The 21188-nt window shown below is 42.9% G+C and overlaps 1 protein-coding gene across 11 annotated transcripts in view; it reads left to right on the top strand.

The window, feature by feature from the left end:
• The window catches only part of RYR3 (ryanodine receptor 3), a 484412-nt gene that overhangs the window by 431472 nt on the left and 31752 nt on the right, over window positions 1–21188 (top strand). For 7 of the 11 annotated variants that reach the window (XM_070239375.1, XM_070239401.1, XM_070239385.1 and 4 more), the window contains 16 exons: window positions 3352–3522; window positions 3823–3882; window positions 5714–5845; window positions 6312–6424; window positions 8233–8332; window positions 10974–11080; window positions 11708–11759; window positions 12758–12814; window positions 13985–14084; window positions 14236–14315; window positions 15741–15817; window positions 18326–18399; window positions 18658–18675; window positions 19100–19180; window positions 19616–19704; window positions 20683–20811. In XM_070239375.1, coding sequence (XP_070095476.1) covers window positions 3352–3522; window positions 3823–3882; window positions 5714–5845; window positions 6312–6424; window positions 8233–8332; window positions 10974–11080; window positions 11708–11759; window positions 12758–12814; window positions 13985–14084; window positions 14236–14315; window positions 15741–15817; window positions 18326–18399; window positions 18658–18675; window positions 19100–19180; window positions 19616–19704; window positions 20683–20811 — 1440 coding nt within the window. Of the gene's footprint in view, window positions 1–3351; window positions 3523–3822; window positions 3883–5713; window positions 5846–6311; window positions 6425–8232; window positions 8333–9253; window positions 9351–10973; window positions 11081–11707; window positions 11760–12757; window positions 12815–13984; window positions 14085–14235; window positions 14316–15740; window positions 15818–18325; window positions 18400–18657; window positions 18676–19099; window positions 19181–19615; window positions 19705–20682; window positions 20812–21188 lie in introns of all 11 variants that reach the window. The other 4 variants (XM_023620680.2, XM_070239397.1, XM_070239387.1 and 1 more) reach the window with 4 other exon arrangements.

The raw sequence follows: 21188 nt of genomic DNA on the forward strand, positions 1-21188 counted from the left end.
ATTTAAAGGTCACAACACAGGAAGGGAGATGCTCCGTTGTTCTGGGCTGTAGGGTAGTCCTGAACCACTTTGGATGTTCCTAGTGTTTTTTTATTAAACTGTTTTTTAGCAAAAGCACACGCAATTGCCCCTTAGCTCAGTTCTTGCCTCTCTTTTGGTAACCACAGATCTGCTGGAGGTGATAATGTGGTGGGTGGAAGGAAGGAAGAAAATTGGGGTCTTTGGTTACATGGCAGATTGTCTGCAGCCCACCCAGGAGAGAGGAGGGAGGTGGGAGGGGAATGACTCTAGATCTAAGAGTTCATGTGGGTGGCCAGATCTGAAGACCACCTGGGGCTGAGAGTCACACTCTGGAGGGCTGGTCTCTGAGCTAACCTCACCCTGGGTGCATTGCTTAGTCTGGGTGTAAATCCTTTTGACTAAATTAGCCTCCATCCTAACCTCCCGCTCACTCTTCATACCGTGCTCAACTGGCCTCCAGAACGATTGAGTTTCTGTTGTGTGGGCTGAGAAGCTATGACTAACATGTGCTACCTAATGCTTTGGACCCCTCCTTTTACTGACCGACTCTTCTCCTTGTTTCTTCTCTTTTGTCTTTCCACACAGGCCATGCAAGTAAAGGTACAGGTCAAATGCATGACGTGTCTTTTCTGTTCTAGTAGTAGAGGTGCCAGGCTCTGGCCCCCTCTGCACTGTGATCACCATGGGGGTGGTACAGAAGCATTCCTCACCTGGAGGTCCCCCAGGCCTGCTCCAGGGAAGACAACTGCCTGTCAGAATGAATGTAGGCCTACCCACCCTTGGAATGGGGAAGCCGGGGAAGCCAGCCCAGCCTCGCCCTACCTGAGGTCTCCTTGCTGTCTCTGCTCCCATCCCCAGCTGCCCACTCTGCAGCCAGCACATAACAGAGATAGGGACGCTGACAGGGCTGGCTAGCACGGGAGACTCACTCCTCTGCTGGGCCACCAGGGTCCCATTTACTGTCAGCAGTCCCAGCCCTTTCTCTCTATACATTTTTGCCTCTTGTACAAGGTTCTCATGATTCAAAAAGAGTTTTCCAAAGACTAAACTCAAGAATTTGAAATCAACAAATAGCCATGACTTTTTGCATAAAATGTGCATGTGGTAGGATAAACCCTGGGAGAATTTTTTGGTGACCTATACAGCTTATTACTTAGAAATATTTCTCCATCTCTTTATCAATGTGTGTCTGCTGCCATTGTCCCAAGCCCTCTGCCCTGAGGTATGTGGCAAAGAAAGGGAGATACACAGGAACCAGTCACATGCCGCTCTTAGTTAGAAAAGGAAAATGGAGCCATGGCCAGATAGACTTGAGTCTGGACCCTGGCTCAAACACTTACCTCTTGTGTGACCTTGGAAAAATCTCTTAACTTCCCTGAGCATTATGTTTTCATTTATAAAACTGACTTGTTCATATCTCAGAGTTGTTGGGAGGATTCGAAATGCTTTATTTAAGTAGCAGTCACATTGGAGTCACATCGTATATGCAGCATTTGTAATTAGAACAACATGAGATTGGCCAAATAAAATAGCAAGAAATTACTTAAATTGTTTATCAAATCCACATATTTACATTTTGTATATTTACTCGATTGTATACTACATATTACTATTTACCTTTTACATTTGTAGGTATACGATACCTCATAGTATTTATACACAAAACCATGTTCTATCCTTTATGGATGATTTGAGGCATTTTCAAGGGTAAATGTAGACTGTAAATGAGTTTTTCTTGGGCAGAACCATTAGAATTCTATACCTGATGGAAAAATGAGTAAGAAATGTAGCATGCACTCAATAAATGATAGAACTCTCACGGTCTTTGTGGGAGTCAGATTTCTGCCACGTTCTAGAACACAAGAAGCCTCCTCCTCTTAGCCTCGTTTCTTCCCCCTGCTCATATTTCTCACTGCCCCTCCCGCTGCCGTCCTGGGTCTGACCTGCTGTTTTGTAGTACCAAGCACAAAGTGCCTCTGCACCCAGAAGATTGTCTGGCAGTGTTTGGCCAGACTGGGTTTTACCAGCCGGGGGCTTTGCTGTGGTTTCTGTGATGTAACCACCTGAAGGTACAGCCACCACAAACTGGGTGAAAGAAATCATATCCATTTTAAGAATATCTATTAATAATTATGAACCTCTTTCACACTTTGGAAATTAATTTAAAGAGATCGGTACCAAGGCAGTGGTTAGTTCTGACCCTCCTCTTCTCTCAGAAAGCCAATCTCTCATAAAATGAATTCTGTGCCAACTCAGGGTCCCAGGTCTTACATGCTGGTTCCAGGAGAGGCATCTGGCCTCCCCCTTGCTCCCCGCCTTGTGTCTGTATGTCACTGTAAACCGCAACACTGCCACCTCGTTGCTGCAGATACTCATGGGCACCTCATAAAGCAAAGCTTTGGTGAGCGCCATCTCTCTCTCCCTCATGGTCCCTGACTTCACTCTCTGCTCCTGGCTACCCAGCCCTCCCACACTTCCAGCAACTGCCCGCTCAGCTGAGGCCAAGTCCTGCAAGTGAGGTACCATGTGGGCAGCTTTGCTCTTTTGGAGCCTGACATCATGAAAATTGGGCCACTGCAGCGCCTGGTCTCCTTGAGCCCACCTGTAGCCACCATGTGTTGGGGACACTGAGGGTTCTCTGTTGGTAGCCTCAGCCCAGTGCGTTGGACTCTTCTCTGAAACCTACTACTTCATTGGATGAGCTCTCCCTGAAAGGGACGAGAAGGTATCAGCAAAAGAGGGGCGGACTCTTGAGGAATTCCATTCTCTTGTGTCTCCAGTGTTTCTTCTCACTTGCCCCCAGCCAGATCCCAGAGCAGCCCTGCTTTTGGATTTCCCTTTTCCTGGGCGAGTTTACATTGCCTCGAGGTGGAGGCTGAGTGGGATGCTGGTACTCCAAAACACTAGTGTCAGCCCTGGCAACAGAGCAGTTGTTCTATGGGAGATGCTCTTTCACTTGTTTACTGAGCCCCCAGCATCAGGATTCTCACTTCGTTTCCAGAGTCATTTTGTCAGTTATCAAATCATTCTTTTTGAAAAACACTAGCTTATTTGTTCATTTAGTCCAGAAGTGAGTGAGCAAAGACTGTAGGTGTCCGTGATGTGTGTCTGGTGGCGTGGTTCTGTGAGCATGTGCACAAGGAGAGGGCTCAGGGTCAGGACCAGTGTTTTATGGCCACCTGGTTGAAAACACTCCTTTTACTATCCTTTGAAATATAGTAAGGCCCGACCTGTACTGACAGGGCCACAAGGAGGCAGGCTGCCTCTGAGGTGAGGCAGTTCCCTTCAGAATCACTGAGCCCCTCTGTTTATTTCAACCTCATCTCCTAGTCTGGAGGACAGGACCAGGAACGGAAGAAGACAAAGCGGAGGGGAGACTTGTATTCCATCCAGACCTCCCTCATCGTGGCTGCGCTCAAGAAAATGCTGCCCATTGGTTTGAACATGTGCACTCCAGGCGATCAGGAGCTGATCTCCCTTGCAAAATCACGATACAGCTATGTAAGTTGCCCATCCGCTTTGGCTGAGCATGTAATACAGGTGGTGGTGATAGGTGCTCATTAGTCCTCCTCCTTGGGTGGCAGATGAAACCAAGGTGCACAGAGGCAGCACACCTTCATCTTGAAAGCTGGTTTGGGAGTTAGTACATCCCTTTTGGGACACTTCTTTGTAATTTCTCTGCATTCGTTCTTATAATAAAGATCCCAGCAAAACTGTCATTGGCTGTCCGTACATCCCTGCACCCTATTTTACATTTCCTTAGTGACCTCTAGGAATAACATTTGACATCTCTTTCCACAGAAGGACACAGATGAAGAGGTGAAGGAACATCTGCGGAATAACTTGCACTTGCAGGAAAAGGTGATGCAGCGGGAAGACAATGAGCTCACACAGTTTTCCTTCCAGCTGCAGGGTGCCATCCTCCCACTTAGTTCCTCATGTTTTTTTAAATGTGTTCTAAAAACAGTCTCAGAATACTTGTGTTTAATCAGTAGGACTAGCTCTCTGTCCTTAATTTTTGTTTCTTTGCCTTTAATTTTTGTTCTTTCCTTTGCTATTACAGACAGGATGCAAAGAGGCATTTAATAAAGCTGTCTTCCCACCTCCCACTCTGTGAACATCCAGCCGTAGCAGAGGGGTTAGAGTAGGTCTCAGGATTTACTGGCTGTGAGGCTTGTTTAACAGTGAAGTGGACACCTGGGGAAGTTTTGGCACCTCCTGCTCTAGAGATTTGGAAACAAAGTAGCTTTGTATCTGAGTTGATATAATCAAAAAAAAATCGAGACATATTTTGATTTTAAGACTATTTGAAATCTTTCCAAGCCTGCAAATCTGAACAACTCTTTCCTCAGATACGTTATACCCTAAGATGGAAGACTAAACTGACACACACAACCTCTCCTTTCCAGTCAAACATATAGAAATGGTGGGGAAAAAATATGCTCTAAAAAAAGGCAGTAAAAAGAAATCCTAAGAGCCAGAAAAAAGAAGATGCTGTAAGTCACAGCAATGAGGAGAAGTTGATGCAGTTGGGAAAACTGGCAGAGTTCTCTGGACCAGCTATGTATGTTAGGGGTTAGAGTTTCTAATAACCTTAAAAGAAGAGGAATATGGGACCTAGTTACCCATGCTGTGCACAAATACAGAGCAAGAAATTTACATAAAAAATTAGCCTTGAACCAGTGAAAACCATGAAACTCCTGCAGAGACAACTATAAAACCACTTGGAGAGTTTCCACCCTGTAGAATGTGGGCTAAGATACCATTATATAAAACTCCTCCTGAAGATAAGCTCATATTAAAAAAAAAAAAAAAATACAAGGCATGAAAGGAAATTCACCACCATTAAAGAATCAGAAAACTCAGCAAAGGGAAGAATTCAAGCCTAAAGAACTAGGAAAGGGAAGGGATTTAAACATAAATAGAGTTAAAATTCAAGCCTAAGGAACTAGAAAAAGGTACGGATTTAAATATAAATAGCGTTGAAATTTTTAAAGAGGTAAAGGTAGCAATAGAATCCATAAAGCAAGACTTGAAAATTATTTTTTTTTAAAAAAGGAGAGGACAGATAGGATTGAAAAATACTACATAGTGATTACAAAAATTAAAAATAGTCTTTGAAATTGGGGCTAGCCCCGTGGCCGAGTGGTTAAGTTCGCGTGCTCCGCTGCAGGCGGCCCAGTGTTTCGTTGGTTCGAATCCTGGGTGCGGACATGGCACTGCTCATCAGACCACGCTGAGGCAGTGTCCCACATGCCACAACTAGAAGGACCCACAACAAAGAATATACAACTATGTATCGGGGGACTTTGGGGAGAAAAAGGAAAAAAATAAAATCTTTAAAAAAAAAATAGTCTTTGAAATTAAAAATCCAATTTTGGGGTTAAAAAAGTAGGCTAGACGTAGCTGAAAAGAGAATTTACGAATTGGAAGATTGCCTTAAGGAAATTAGAGTGCAGTACAGAGAAAGAAAGGGATGGAAACATGACAAGAGTTAAGAGACAGATAGGCTAGCATGAGAAGCTTCTATATAACATCTTCAGTGTTCTGATGAAGATAATAGAGAAAATGAGAGAGAAGCAATAATAAAAAAGAATCTTGATTACTATGTAACCATACTAGGAATAAAAGGCTTTTTCGGTATAAGAGGTACAGGAGATTGCTTATTTCATGTGTGTGCTTCAATTTTCAGTCTGACGATCCAGCCGTAAAGTGGCAACTGAACCTCTACAAAGATGTTTTGAAGAGTGAAGAGCCTTCCAATCCAGAAAAGACAGTGGAACGTGTGCAGAGAATTTCAGCAGCTGTCTTCCACCTGGAGCAGGTAAGGAGCATCTTTCCTGAGGATTGAGGAAGCAAGACTATCCTGGAGAATATAAAGCTTCTCTCCACAATCAGCTGTTAGTTAAAAGTGTCCTCATAAGACAGAAAACAGGGAGCAAGGATCATCCCAGCTCACCCCCAAGTGTCATCTTGGTGCCTTGTGGTAGCAGACTCCTCAATTCTTTCCCATCTCAGTTTTTTATGAATTTTTGCCATTAGCTCAAATGATGTGTTCAAGTCCCCTACCCATTTGTAAAGCTGTTGTTAAGCAATAAACAACCAAAATCAGTTGGGAGAAGGAAGAAAACCTAAGACCTCAACAAACAGTCATCTACTTCTGGGTACCTTTTGCTCACTACGGTTGAGAAATCAAAATTCTTCCAGGGTCAAGAAGTCTGGTGTGCAAGTAACTACCTTCTGCCACCCACTCAGCCTAGTGCACACCTATCCATGTAATTTCTTCTCAGGTGGAACAGCCTTTGAGGTCCAAGAAGGCAGTCTGGCACAAACTGTTGTCAAAGCAGCGGAAACGGGCAGTGGTGGCCTGTTTCAGGATGGCCCCTCTCTACAACCTGCCCAGGCAAGTATTCTGTCATCTTCCTCTGGCATGTGAGCCAGTGATAGGAATTAAGGTATCCTCCCACAGCTGTGTTCTCTCCTGGCCCTGACACTCATGATCCAAGGGGTAGGAATTGGAGTCCTTCGCCCATGGAGCCATTACAGTCTGCGTTTAGTATAATGGCCTGCTAAGGCAGTCAAGGTAAGCATAAAAACTGAAAACAGATGCAATTCCCTAGTACCCCATGCCTGCCTCAGCTTACTGTTTTGTATCATAAAGTCAGCCCAGTAAGCACATGGAAGCTCTTATTTTACCAAGGTGGAATTCTTTGTGAGGATGGAAAGGCACCCTGGAAAAATGGAACTATTTTCTAAAATACTTTACCCCAAATTCCATCAACAGATCAAACAATATTTCTCTGCTCAGGCACTTGGATGGTATAAAAATTACTATGTTCCCTCAGCAGATACAGAAATGTAACTTGAGAATCCTTTAGCATAGTGTACTTGCCTTCAAGGTAAAGAAAGGGCACTGCCTAGAGATGTTCTAAGAGGCCCGTCCTGGGCATGATGCCCTTATCTGTGTGTTTAGTCTGTACTCTGAAGTCAAAAATATGTAAATGCTTTTCTGGGATGTGTGTGAACATGTGCTGTGTCAACATAGAGCAGAATATCAGTGCAGGCTGGGCCAGCATCAACCACTGAGACTGACTCAGCGCCATTGGTGATGTGGCCACATTCCAATCCTCACACTGATTGCAGAGTCAGTAAGGTTGGGCCTATGATCCATAAAAAAAGCTGGTGATTGAACATCAGCCTCTGCTTCATCAATTTTCAAATCAATAGGAATCTCCTCATCTGGTCAGGAAACATAAACTGACTTGGACAAGTACATTCTGAATCCCATGTAAATAAAGGTGTTTCTTTGGAATAGCAGATAAAAGACTGTTCCTGTGCTTGATATTTTGCACTCATGAAATTGTGCATCTTGACCATCATTTGTCCAGAGTGTCCTATAACCCTGTCCTGAGCCAACTGGCCAACTGAACTTTCCTAGTTAGGGTCTTTGAAGATGGTGGAGAATCATGGCCTCTGAGACACACACCTGCTCCTACAGGTCTTGCAAGAAAACAGACTAATGTCTTTGAAAGGGGATGAGGCACCACAAAATCAAGTAGAGTTCATGAATAAAAAGCTGAAAAAATAAGTCAAGTGGCCATGGGCATGAAGGCCGAAGTCCTGGCAACAAACTGAAATCCATAGCCCAGTGGAAAAGCAAAAATGCATAGGATTTTTGTTTGTTTTCTAGAAGTGATGAAACATCGGAAGGGCTTCACTTTCCCCTCTGGTAGAGATCCATACCTGCTGTTGTGCTGATTTGGCCTCAGCTCTACGTACATGTCTCCAGGGCCAGCTAGGCAGAAATTACATCTCTCAAAAGCAAGCATTTTTTTCTAAATCCACTGACAATGTTAGTACCATCCTTTCATATTTTGGTTGCTCCTTCTGCGACTCTACCTCTGCATGGGTAAGAGTAAGCCCAGGAATTCTCTCTATCCTTGATGAAACATGGCCACCCCCATTCCAACCCCGTTGTTTTAGAGGGGTTGCCCTGGCCAATCTCCCTGGCACGGAGCAGTGTGACTAGATTTCATAACAACAAAAGCAAATACTAAGAAGCTGATGATGGAGACCACACTTCTCCATCTTGTGATGATCTGAACTGCAGGGAGTGTCCCAAACTCAAGGGCTAAAGGGATTTCTTTTATTATGTGGAAACTGTTTCTCTGGTGTTAGTTTTTAAAAGAAAACCTGTATGCTTTTCTCCAGACACAAAATTAACAATTTCTTCCTGAGCACCTTTCAACGGGTTTGGCTGGAAAAGGTTAATGAAAAAACTCAGTATGACAGGCTTATACCTATTTTAATGGTAATGTAACCTGTGGAGAGACATACTCATTCTCTGCACACTCTTCTTTTCTTGATCATAATTTAACATTACCATAAAAACACACATTTGTACAATTTTTTAAAAAGAACTCTGATTGGTCAGATTTTGAAGAAAGATGGCAAGGTCTGTCTTCTACCAGAAACCATGACCAGGTCTTGATCACTCTGGTCTTGACCTTTATCTTCCTTTTCTCTCTCCTTCCTTTCTCACTATTCTGCTCACATTTGATGACCACTTTGCTATTCAGTGGCTCATATTCCCAGAAGTCAGTCCTGGCTTATAGGGAGTCAGTGGCTAGTGCCAGTTATTCAGTGTTCCCAGATACCAGGGCCACAGCGGGAACTCAGGAGGCACATAGAAGTTGTGCTAATGAGAGCAGCATGCCCAAGCCTGGCCTTCCTAAGTAAAGCTGGCACACCTTGCAGGCGTGGTGCCTGACACACTTTGCTGTTTTCAGCATATCCGAGACTAAACCACTCACCATTAGCATGATTTAGATTGGATTACCTAGACAGGTGATCAGCCAAAAGGAATAATCAAATTGCCATATTAAGCAAATATTTCGGACTGTTCCATGACCTAATGAATTACTTCTTATTAGAGGGGAAATGTGATAAAAACCCTGTGAGACCAGAGCAGGATTACAGTAACTACCAGGACTTGCACTAACCATTGTTATTTCATTCAGAAGATGTTCGTTCCAGATATTTGGGAACCACCATGATAGAGGATTCTGGTTTCTTTGAAATAAATACCTATGGGCTTCTACTGGCTACCCTGACCAATCAGAAGATAAGAATTGTACAAAAGTCTGTCCTGCTTACTAACCGTTAACCGCCCCAACTAAAATAAGGTGTCCCACGGATCCCTCTTGACCTCACTCTTACCCCTTCCGCTCAGGCACCGCTCTATTAACCTCTTCCTCCATGGCTATCAGAGATTTTGGATAGAAACAGAGGAGTATTCCTTTGAAGAGAAACTAGTACAGGATTTGGCTGTAAGTACTGACTCAAATGGGAGCAGATATGGGTGTGAATGAATTTCATTTTTGTATTCATGTCTGTGCGTTATAACAGTTAAATATTCACAAAGAATCAAGTGTATAAATTGAAAGAAACTAACTATAAATTATCAGGGGAGGCCCTGCTAATCATCATAAGAGCCAGAGGATGAATTTCACTTGGAGGTGCTAGTACTGTTGTCATCCTCCTCATCATTATTAACAACTAATATTTCGTGGGCTGCACAGCCATGCCATGGAAGGTTCATGCTAAGTTAAGTTTTGAGCACCATTGGTTGCAGGAGGCCACCCCACCCTAGCCAAGGCCCTGCATTTCCGGTCAGTAGCTCTGCTTTGGGGAAGACACATCTAAATCTCCTTCCTGCATCTCACATGTCTGTATTTGGCCCTTCAGAAAATTCATCATGCCCCGTCTCTAACAGACTTCATGCTCTAAAACTACTTAAACCAACTTGCAAGGGGGATAAAGCTTATTGCAGCAGCTCAGCTGAGCTTTAGTTCAGAAAGAATCGAAACCCTCCTCTCCTTTGGCCTAACCGTGGATCTCTTTTCTCTTTCTCTTTGTTTCTCCAATTGATTCTTTTCTCTTATCCCATACTCTGTCCATTAGTCCTGCCCTGTGTTTCTCATATTTACTCTTCCCCACATTTCTTTCTCTTTCTATCTTTCCCTCTCTCTCTCTCTATTTCTTGCCCTCCTCCCCTCTTTTTTTCTATTAATCTTACTACCCCATTTTCCTTCCATTTGTCTTCACACCCTTCACTCCTTTCATATATTCCTGTCAGTAGAAGTTTCCGTGGTTTTCCCAGTTTTTTGATTAGCGTGAAGTTGACAAGGAGCCTCACTTCAGCCCTCCACTTCTGAACCACTCACACAGCCTATGCAGTTCTCACCAATTTACAGAATATGCTCCACCCTGCTGGCTCTGCCACTGTTAGAAAACTCACTTTTACCTCTGGCGTCAACTTTCTGTAAAAGGAGATGGAAAAAAGTCTTGATAAGAGGAGAAACCGCAAGGCTTGCAGCTCCAGGATGGCATCTCTTGGGAACAGCAAGATGTTTAGAATCAAGAGTGAGGTTAGGAAAGAGAAATGCTTAGCTGGGTTGAGTCTAGAGTAGTATTAGAATAGCTATTAGACCGAAAATAGCCCCAGTGCTTTGTACCTCTTGCCCCACCCCTACTTCCAACCCAGCTCTCCCAGAGAAATTTCAGGTGTTAGCCGAGAGATCCAGCCTCTCGGATGACTCTCCAGGGCTTCCCTCCTGAACTCGGGTGCCCAGAGCTTGCATGAGAGTTCTGCTGATTGGGGTCTGTAGCTCCTCCCCCGTGGTCAGGGCTTTGCTTTTTCTTTCATTTCATTTTAACCTAAAATTGGAATGTCTCTTTGATTGGCTGAAAAAATATATAGACATATATGTTCCAAACCTTGCATCCTTAGGGCTTCTATCCTGAAATAAATCTGTGACGTAGTGGTTTCTCTTTGTGCTTTTAGTCTGATGCACTCCGTGCCTTGCGCTTTACTTTCTCTTTGTTTGCATGCAGTTGTGTGGCACATGCTGAAATCCATGCCTAAAACCTGTCTGCGTTGGTTTGTGTAGAAATCCCCCAAGGTGGAAGAGGAAGAGGAGGAGGAGACAGAAAAGCAACCAGATCCACTTCATCAGATCATTCTCCATTTTAGCCGCAATGCTCTCACGGAGAGGAGGTCAGCACCACCAGAGCAGCCTGCCTCTCCCAGGCACCAGGCATGGTTGTGTCAACCCCAGACCCTCTCACAGATGGCAGTGCATGGAAAGGGGATGGCAGATTGGAGAAGCCCTCCTTGCTGCTCTTGTTGGCCATCAAGAAACATCTGGGGAAACTACATAAACCACAGCCCTGTCAGCATAATGCCAGACACTGAGTCTGAAGATTAAGCAGCCCGAAACTGTAACCTTCATCCCTGAATTCCATGTCAAGCCAATGCTGATGCAGATTTCAGAGTGGTTTCTAAGGATCGGGGTGGAAGGGGGTTTTCTAATTAATTCACTAGTACAGTCATGCATCACTTAACAACAGGGATACTTTCTGAGAAATGCATCATTAGGCAATTTTGTCATTGTGTGGACCTCATAGAGTGTACTTACACAGACCTAGATGGTATAGCCTACTACACACCTAGGCCATATGGCACTAATCTTATGGGACCACCGTCATATATGCAGTCCATTGTTGACCAAAATGTTGTTATGCGGCACTTGACTGTACATATAATTTCAGATTTATATAGCTCTTATTCTTTTCTGCTGGGTCCAAAAGGTAGCCTGCTAAATATTTCCTCTATTCTTTCCAGCAAATTGGAAGACGACCCTTTGTACACCTCCTATTCCAGCATGATGGCCAAGGTACACCTGGGTTTTCTGCCCATTGTTTCAGTCTTTCTGTCCTCCCTTAGAGCTGTGCAGGCACACAGAAACTGTGAGGTCAAGCAGCAAGCCTGGGACTCGGTCATGACATGGGCTCCAGGCATTGCACGACTCATGTGCCGAATGGGTGACATTAGTAAACCACTCTACCATCCTCCTAAGGAAACCTTGAAGCTTTGCACAAACAGTGGGTTCTAATGGCTAGGTGTACATGGCAGTTCTAAGTCAGCTAAACAGGGCTAAGGCATATAGACCATCCATACATTTTCACTCAATGTTCAGAACACATCCAACAGTCCAAACACATCTGTAAATGAAGGAGGTTCAGTACTTATGGAAACAGGCTTAGAAACTAGAAGGAGATCCTAGTATTCTAGAAGAGGCAAAGTGACTAGAGATGATGTTTCTGTGTCACATAGAGGGATGGTGGCTCTGGAGTGCTGTGTAGATAAAGGAACTGCTCCTTCTCACATGGGAAAACTTCATGTCAGGCAGAAAGGGGGATATGCTGGGGTGTGGGAACAGCTATTCCTTTCCAGCTGCACCACAGGGTCTCGAAGGGAAGGGACACTTGGGGATTCACATCCTAGTTGTCCCTAATCTTATTGCCAGGCCTCTGGTTCTTGTTTAGAAAAGGACAGCTCCCTGCACTCCTGTCTCTCAATTTACACCAGAACTTTGCTAAGTAGAGGCCTTCAGGTCTGTGGTTAAACCAGATAGGTCCCCACTGATTCTGTGATCTTGGTGTTCCCGTTTCTCATTTCTGAACCCTTTGGTAACTGCAGAGATGGCATTTAGAGTAGAACATTGCCCTGCAGTGGTCACAATGTTCTTGCTTTTACAAAGTGCTGAGGTCCTGAGGTGCCTGTGAGTTACATCCTGTCCCCTGCCCTTGCAGAATAGAACAGAGTCTTGTTTATGAGGCTCACCTTCAATTTGTTTTCTGTCTCCTCCTTTCCCCGCTCCACGGAATCCAGAGTTGTCAGAGTGGGGAGGAGGAAGAAGAAGAGGAAGACAAGGAAAAAACATTTGAAGTAAGTTTTCACTAAGATTGAAGACAGAGCTAGCCTCCAAAGCCAACAGGCAGGACTTTCAGAGGTGGGCACTGACATTACACATGCCTTACCCAACATATGTATCTGGCGGCAAATACACAGGTCTGCCTGGATAAAGCACATCCATTAGCTGCACTACTGTTGTCTGTCTGTCTGTCTGCCTAACGAAAGGTAGCAGGTAGCCAGTCAGTCATCAAATCACCCCATTAGGTCTGTTCTTCTGGGAAATTCTACTTCTACCCAAGTGTGGTAGTAACAAGGGCCATAGAAGGACAGGTTCAAACGTGTAAAAATGAACATTCAAATCAATGGAGACACCAGGATGCTTTTGGCACTACCATTCTGTAAATGTAATTAATAGCAAATTTATTTTGAGGCACTGCAGGACCCTGGATCTCCCAAGATAAAATTCTATTGGTTGATTTGTGCTCTTTTATAGACAAAGTATACAACAGTAAAAGTCAATGAATGTAATTCCAGTTCTGGAAAGCCTTGACATTCTAGTCTCTCGTATCTCCTAGAGTCTCTGTTAACTGTGTTCTGAATGTTCTAGATAAATGGGTGTTTCCTACATTCAGACAAATATACTCTAGTTGACCACTCAGCAGATTTCCCCATAGGATAGAACATTGAAAACAAACACATTTTAATCTGGGGTCATGTGCTATAATTATCGTATCAAAGGGGAGTGGACTGTGTGTTACCTATCAATATAAAAAGTGAAAAAGTCATCATCAAAATATGAGGGAATTGGGGTCCAGCTGTGTGGCCGAGTGGTTAAGTTCGCGCGCTCCACTGTGGCGGCCCAGAGTTCGGATCCTGGGCGCGGACACAGCACCGCTCGTTAGGCCACGTTGAGGCGGCATCCCACATCCCACAACTAGAAGGACCTGCAACTAAGATATACAACTGTGTACAGGGAGGAGTTGGGGAGATAAAGCAGAGAAAAGAAAAAAAAAAATATGAGGGAATTATGGGTGGACAGTTTTGGAAAGCTGGGTAGCGTCTGGAAGTAAACTTCAGAGATCCGCTTTGTCCAAAATGATGTGTATTGCCTTCCTTAAGCAAGTAAAGATTCTCTCAACTCATTTCATCACGGTGAATTTCCTGGGGGTAAACAAATCTTACCTTGCCTTTTTTTTTTTCCAGGAGAAAGAGATGGAAAAGCAGAAAACCCTCTATCAGCAAGCTCGGCTACATGAGCGTGGAGCCGCAGAGATGGTCCTTCAGATGATAAGTGCCAGCAAAGGTAATTTCCCTAATTTCTGGATGAGCCCCTATAACTACCACGGTGATGTCATGCTATGACATGAAGTCATTATTAAAGAGTCCTGATAAAGCCCAGTAGGCTTGATTCACCCTGTTTCCTTGGTAATTCAATCAAATCTTCACCATGGCAGGGGAGATGAGCCCCATGGTGGTTGAAACTCTGAAGCTGGGGATCGCCATTCTGAATGGGGGCAACGCTGGCGTGCAACAGGTAATGGGGATTCGCGGGAGGTAGTGCAGACTTCCTGGGGTCTTCCCATTTGACAACTGTCATGCTTCAGGGAAGAAGTGTTGACTCTGCTACAGAGGGGGCTACCCACAATCACCTTTGCTGGTGTTAGTCCTTAGTGGCCGATTATGTCAGAGTAGCTGGGAACACAGGGCTGAGATAAAACCAGGGCTGAGAGTCTACAGACAAATGTGTACTTATTAAAGAGGATTTACCTAGGGTTCAAAGAGGAAAACATTTCCTTTTTCATCATTAGATGATTTTTTGCAGAAGTATACTCTAAAGTAAGTTTTATAAACCTTGGGTTTTTATTTCAACCGTTTCACTTAGTTGCCTTACTGTGAGCAAGGAGCCTGACCAATTAAGTTATAAACCCCACACACCTGTTGTTTGTTCATTCATCCATTTATTCATTCATTCAATAACTGTTTAGTGACTGCTGACTATGCACTGGGGCCAGGCTCTGTTCTAGGGGTGGAGCATGTAGCCATAAATAATGCAAATAAAAACCCCTGCCATCATGCATTAAATGAGACAACACACAGAAGCATCCTGCAGAGTGCCTGGTGCATGGAATTCATTCAGCAGTCTGAATTGAAACTGGCTGCAGAAGACAGGAATGCACTGGTGTGTCTCAGGCACTCCAGGCTCTGGCTAAAAGCATCTGTGCACAGGAAAGTGAAATTTGAAAGACTTTTGGCATTCATGAGGGTTACATCTCATGATATTCAAATTCATAACTACCGTTATTGCATATAATTTTTCCCAGCCTTTAATTCATCCCAAACAAATTGCTCATTAAGAACTGCCATTTTCTAAGATACTCCTTACTTTCTGTTCTCTTCCATCATTGCCCCACCAGTTGGCTTTCCCACAGAGCCTTTTTTAAAAACAAAGCCACAAAATTTTTATTACATCAGACAAAGTTTCTGCCTTCCCAGTAACAGAGAACAGAGGAAACAAAATCTCATTGTGAAGGAGATAATGAGCTCTCAACCAGGCTCATTACTGGCTAAATTCCTTGCTCCAGTGCGCAAAACTCATTGCATGAGCTGTTCAGATTATACCTCAGCAACAGGAAACATTACCAGATCACAGTGCTGGTGCTTATTCCCAAATAGGAGAGACTTCAAACAGTAAATCTGGGAATGTCAAAGATCTACTGTACTGCCCCAGCAGAAATACCAGTGGACTTTCATAAAATATAATGTCCACCCTAAGAGATTCTGGTTCCTTAGGTAGAGGATAGGGCTCAAGCACATGGAAGATTTGAGTCCACAGGTGGCTCTGCCCTGGGTCTGCCTCAGTGTGCCTGCATGGCTGGGACTTGCCATTTCTCCATCACAATTAGAAGTGTCAGTACGTAGTTTTCATTGTTTTCCCTTTTAAAATGTGTCTCCCTTGCAGAAAATGCTAGATTACCTAAAGGAAAAAAAGGATGCTGGATTCTTTCAAAGCCTTTCTGGCCTCATGCAGTCTTGCAGGTAAATATGGGAAAACCAACCATAGCATTTTTTTAAAACTCTTCACTATTCACGGGAAAGGGGGGTGGGGGAGGACCATAAAATAAACTGATTTATCATGGAATTATTGGAGAGGAGTGACCTACTTTAGAAAGCTTAAGAGGATGGGTATTGTTCCTCCAGCAAATAGCATTCAGAGAGAAAAATGTAATCTCCTTTAGCCACAAACACACACACAACCCCTATTTGTTTTTTTAATCGCCCTTACTTCATTTTCTGTTATTTTCCTCAGAGCTGAGTATGCATGTTGAGTTTCTTCTAAACACACATGCTCATAAAAGTCAAACCTGAAAAGAATGGAAAAGAGGAAAAATACCTCACTATGACTCAAGGCTGTGTTTTCATTAGACCCATTAAGCACTTGGTTAATCTTTGTCCTTAACTAGTCTTTGAGCCTGAATAGGTATTTGGTGGGTACATATTTTGACACATCCATTTTGACAAAGGTACATTCTGACATGGGAACATTTTGACATAGCCTAAAAAACAAAGCATTAAGCATTCCATTTATATTATTAAGTTGTGTAAGCCTCCTCTCATGGCTGAACCCCCTGACAAATGAATAATTCGTAACCAAAAAGCATAAGGTTACCATTTCAGAAATGAGCCAACAATATAAGAAAAGTGTCAGCTTATTCTCTAAGATTCACATGTATTTTTAATAGTCTGCATCTTGTTCTGAAAAAAATCAAAGTAATAATTATCTAGCTTATTTACCTCCAATTAATATTCTTAAAAATGGAGCATTAGGTTTTCCATTTGTAAATTTGAAGGATGGGCATTCTTTTGATGAACTTCATAATTTTGCTCACCTTATTTGATTGGGTGGGGTACCCTGGAGTCACGGGGAGCATATTCGAGCTGCAGTACAAGCCCTTGTTCCCAGCTCCTTTTTCCCCCTCCAATGGCCACCTTGTTTATTACCTCTTGCTGTAAAAGAAAATGTAATATTGCCAGACAAGACTCACTGAGGCTAAAATAGTACATGTGGACTCAGAGATGGCACAAATCAAGGCAGTTCAGCTCCGTATTGCTCATGAAATTCTCAATTAAATTTCCAGAGTTCCCTTGGTCTGTAATATTTAATATTGCTGAACTCATTTATGGCGATGGCTTGGAGGGATAGGTGACATACCCTTAGAGGCTGAGTTCTAACAGAAGTTTTAAGATGTTTTAATGGTTTTTTGCTGATTATAAAAATGATACATATTTGTAAAATATTTAAGTATTAGAGAAATTAAAACATTTGAAATGGGTGTTTCAGGATGAAGTAAGGTTCAGCAATGTCTGGTGCATAGATTGTCTCCTGAATCAGAACTGCTGCTTCAAAGCAGCTATGTCCTGTTTCCAAATGTCCTGTTTCCATGTTATCCCCTCTTGACAGCAAAACCAAAGTAGAAGGATAGTTTTGTGTTATTGAGCAGCCCCTTTTTACAGCAGGATTGGGGAAAACCAACAAGATGGCAATAGGAATTCTCACTGTTTTCTCTTTTAAATTCATCTGAATTGCAGAATGTGTGTAACTCCCTAAAAGGGGAAAAAGGATGTTGGGTTTTCACCCAATGTCTTTCCAATCTGACAGTCATTTCCCTTGCCCAATAGTAAAAGGAAGGCAAGGTTTTGCAGAGTCTTAATGGATTCAGCCATAAGCATCTCTAAGAGCTATATTCTTGTCAGACAGTATGCTCTTATGTTCTATGAAATCTTTCAGATTAGGAAGGAGTTAGACCCTACCAGAGAAATTGAGTGAGCCCCAGTTGGAAATATGATCCTACAGTGTCCTCATTATCAAGTTTGTGGTTGTACTAGGGGTTCCTGGCTAAGCAGGATTTGGTGGTGGCTGTGACTGGGAAGCTTGGGGAAAGTGGAGACGAAAATGAAGGCCAACTTGTCACAGATTCAAGAACAGCTAGGGACACCATTGATTCTAGAAAGCTTAATCTTGGCTACCACTGGCTCCTGAATGGTGCAAGAATTCTAAGAGTATGGCGAAATCTGGAAGTTTGTAGCTTTCTCCATCAGTATTCATCCTAAACACTAAAAATCGCAATTCCTTGTGATTCTCAAAGAAACCTGGTAAATGTGGGAGGTGAACATTAATTAGTGCAATTTAAAGTAAACTTTCCCTTGAGAAATCTTAGAAACAGATTATTCCTTCTTTATTTGGAAAGGCTTTCTAAATCTTCATCCAGAAGAAAGGACTCAAACTGGACAAAAAATGAGTCATCATAAGTGTTTCTGACTCCTCTCCATGCACGTGACAAGGTCTGTGAGCCATAGGCATCCTTGGACAACACTGCCTGGCACAAACCCAGGGAACCATTAGGGTGTCAACCACACTATAATGTGTTAGTGCATTTATGATAATACAAGGACAGGATATTCTTAGTCAATAGGTACATTGACATTAAAAATCCATTTTCCTAGCGTGTGTAGCCCTGAACCTTGTTTTCTTTCATCTATTACAAGTGTCCTTGATTTGAATGCATTTGAGAGGCAGAACAAAGCTGAAGGCCTGGGGATGGTTACCGAGGAAGGAACACGTAAGTAAATAATGAATGTGAAGGCCACTCTCTTCCTGATTAAAGTCTTAATTAACTATTTCTGGTTAGAGCCCCTGCTTACTCCTGCTTTATCTGCAAGGATTTGCTCCATTTCAGCAAAATATTTCCATCCCTAGCTTTGATAAAGCCAGCATCCAGGCTGAATTTGTTCATAGAGCCAGTTTTAACGAAAGACAATTTGTCATGGTGTTTATGGTTTTCTTACTTTGGATTTCTCTGTTTTTCTCTTATCACCAGTCATTGTTCGTGAACGTGGTAAGTTTGAGTTTCTGACCTGAGTTCCCACAGTGTGTGAATCCTAAGGGATCTTATTTAATTGCCTCAGCGCAGACACATTTTAGGCCTGGTGGTTGCATGTTGAGTTTAACTCAAAAGTTTGATGCTTAATTAAGGAAGAGTCTTCCATCTGCAAAGCATGGTTATGGGCTGTGAATCATTGCTGCCATTAGCCTCGTTGGTTTCCTTACAAATGCATCCTGGGGCCAAATGTTTTAGCTTTGTTGGTAATTGTGTTCTGCAGCCTCCCGTCCAGTTAATTGGGTTTGTCCCCATTCATCCAAAGTTCCCTTTCCAAACCTTTCTGACAGAGCTCCTTTAGCATCTTTGCAGTCATTGGCATTGGAAGGTGTTCTGTGTTGAGAAGCTAAACAAATGCTCACCAGTATTCTGTGTTTTGAAGGTGAAAAAATACTCCAGAATGACGAGTTTACACGAGATCTCTTTAGATTCCTACAGTTACTTTGTGAAGGACATAACAGTGGTAAGTGGAACAGATTGATTTGTCAAGGGAAAACAACATTCAGGTGCAAAATTATGATTCATTTCAGGATGCCACATTTAATACACCCAGTTGCTAACTCAAGGACAACAGTTAATCCATTCCTCAATAAGAAACCCCGTGTAACGTGATCTTTAGCTTCATGGCTAAAGTGATTTAGTGCCGTCTGGGGTTAAGCTGCTTCCAGCATCTTCAGTTGGTGAATCTCAACACCCAATCCTATCTGTCAAGTTGCTCAGGGCTCGTTAGGTCCAGTTTCTGGTGTCACGGGGACACCTGCAGGATGTGCCAAGACCCAAGCAGTGTGCCTTGTAAGGCTTTTCACATAGTGTGTCGCTTCTGAGTTTAGTCAAGAGGGTGTGACCAGTTCCCTAGGCGTGACAGGTACCAGCTCTGACCCAGCTCTGGTGTTCTCAGACTTTCAGAACTTCCTGCGGACTCAGATGGGCAATACCACCACCGTGAATGTCATCATCAGCACTGTGGACTACCTTCTGCGTCTGCAGGTGAGTGGGAGGGCCTTGGAGGGTGGTACACCTCACATACACTTCTGAAAGCTAAAGACACATACACAGGCTCAGGGAAGGCCCGAGAGATACAGTCAAGCCCCAAAAAGGAAAGTGTTGTGACCTATGTCCACACACTGTGGGCAGTCAAATACCTAAAAAGTGTGTTTGAAGAGTGAAGTGGGGGAAGTGGTTAAATATCAAATCTTATATTACAAAATGGTGGTTTACTTTAGTTTTGCCAGTGAAAAGCTAGCCACAGTGCCCTAGAGCTGTAAAACCGTCTGTGAATGAGACCAGCATTTTCACTAAGAAAAAGAGGTACAGAAAGTGGTAGGAAGAACAGGAGTTTACAAGTTCTTAGTGTTGAGAGTCACTTGGTCTAATTGTTTGAAAGAAAGTCTAAATTCTATCAAGGAAATCTCCACAAACATAAAAAAGGATTGTCTTTTCTCTTTGCTGATTCTTCATCCTGGTTCTGCCACTTAGCAGTTTGTGACCTGGAGCAATCTACTTAATCTCCCTTTGTTCCATTCTCTCATTTATACAATGGGCAGCACGTGTTTCCTAGGGTGGTAGTAAAGTTGGAGAGGTTTAATATATGTAACATGCTCAGAACAATGCCTGGCACTTAGAGTGTCAGCTATTATGTTGCTGCTGTTGTTATGATTATTTGAGTGGTAATCATTATAATCTTTAATGTACATTTTCCATTGTAAATAAATTTTTCTATATCATAGCCACCCAAGTCGGGGTGAATGCTGTTGTCTCTCCTGTCTGTTCTTCCCTGCAGAAGGATATTTGTACTTAAAAGATGCTGGGGATCAGATATCTCAGTGCTTCTTCACAGTCTCCAGCTCCAGCTCCTGTCATAACGAAGAGGTCATAGAGATGTTCTCTTGTCCTCTTCCTGAACATTGAGTTCAGCTTCACTGACTGAAGTCTGAGAAATACTAACCTCTATTTGTTTGTTCTTAGGAATCAATCAGTGATTTCTACTGGTATTACTCAGGGAAGGACATCATTGATGAATCTGGACAGCACAATTTTTCCAAAGCTCTGGCGGTCACGAAGCAGATTTTCAATTCTCTTACGGAATACATCCAGGTGTGTGCCACACAGTGCATGCTTGAAGACAACATTTCTAACATTTCCATATTCTGTGTTCCCTACAGTATTTCTTTATCTATAAATAAGACAATATTTATTTCTTTATCTATCTTTACCTATGCTAAACAATATTTCCTTATCTATAAATTTCTTTATTTCTTTATAATTAAGAACCAATATTTCAATATTGGTTCTTTGTCTCTTAATAAGAACAATATTTCTTTATCTGTAAATAAGAACCAATAGTGCCTATACTCTGTGAGAAGCTATAGTTTATTGTCCTCTACTGTGACCTCTTCTTAGCATTGTCACACTTTATTTGCGTTTATCTAGTTACATTTTGCTTTCCCTCCTAGACTGAAAACTTTCTGCAG

Source organism: Equus caballus, chromosome 1, assembly GCF_041296265.1.
Source record: "Equus caballus isolate H_3958 breed thoroughbred chromosome 1, TB-T2T, whole genome shotgun sequence".
Taxonomy (NCBI): domain Eukaryota; kingdom Metazoa; phylum Chordata; class Mammalia; order Perissodactyla; family Equidae; genus Equus; species Equus caballus.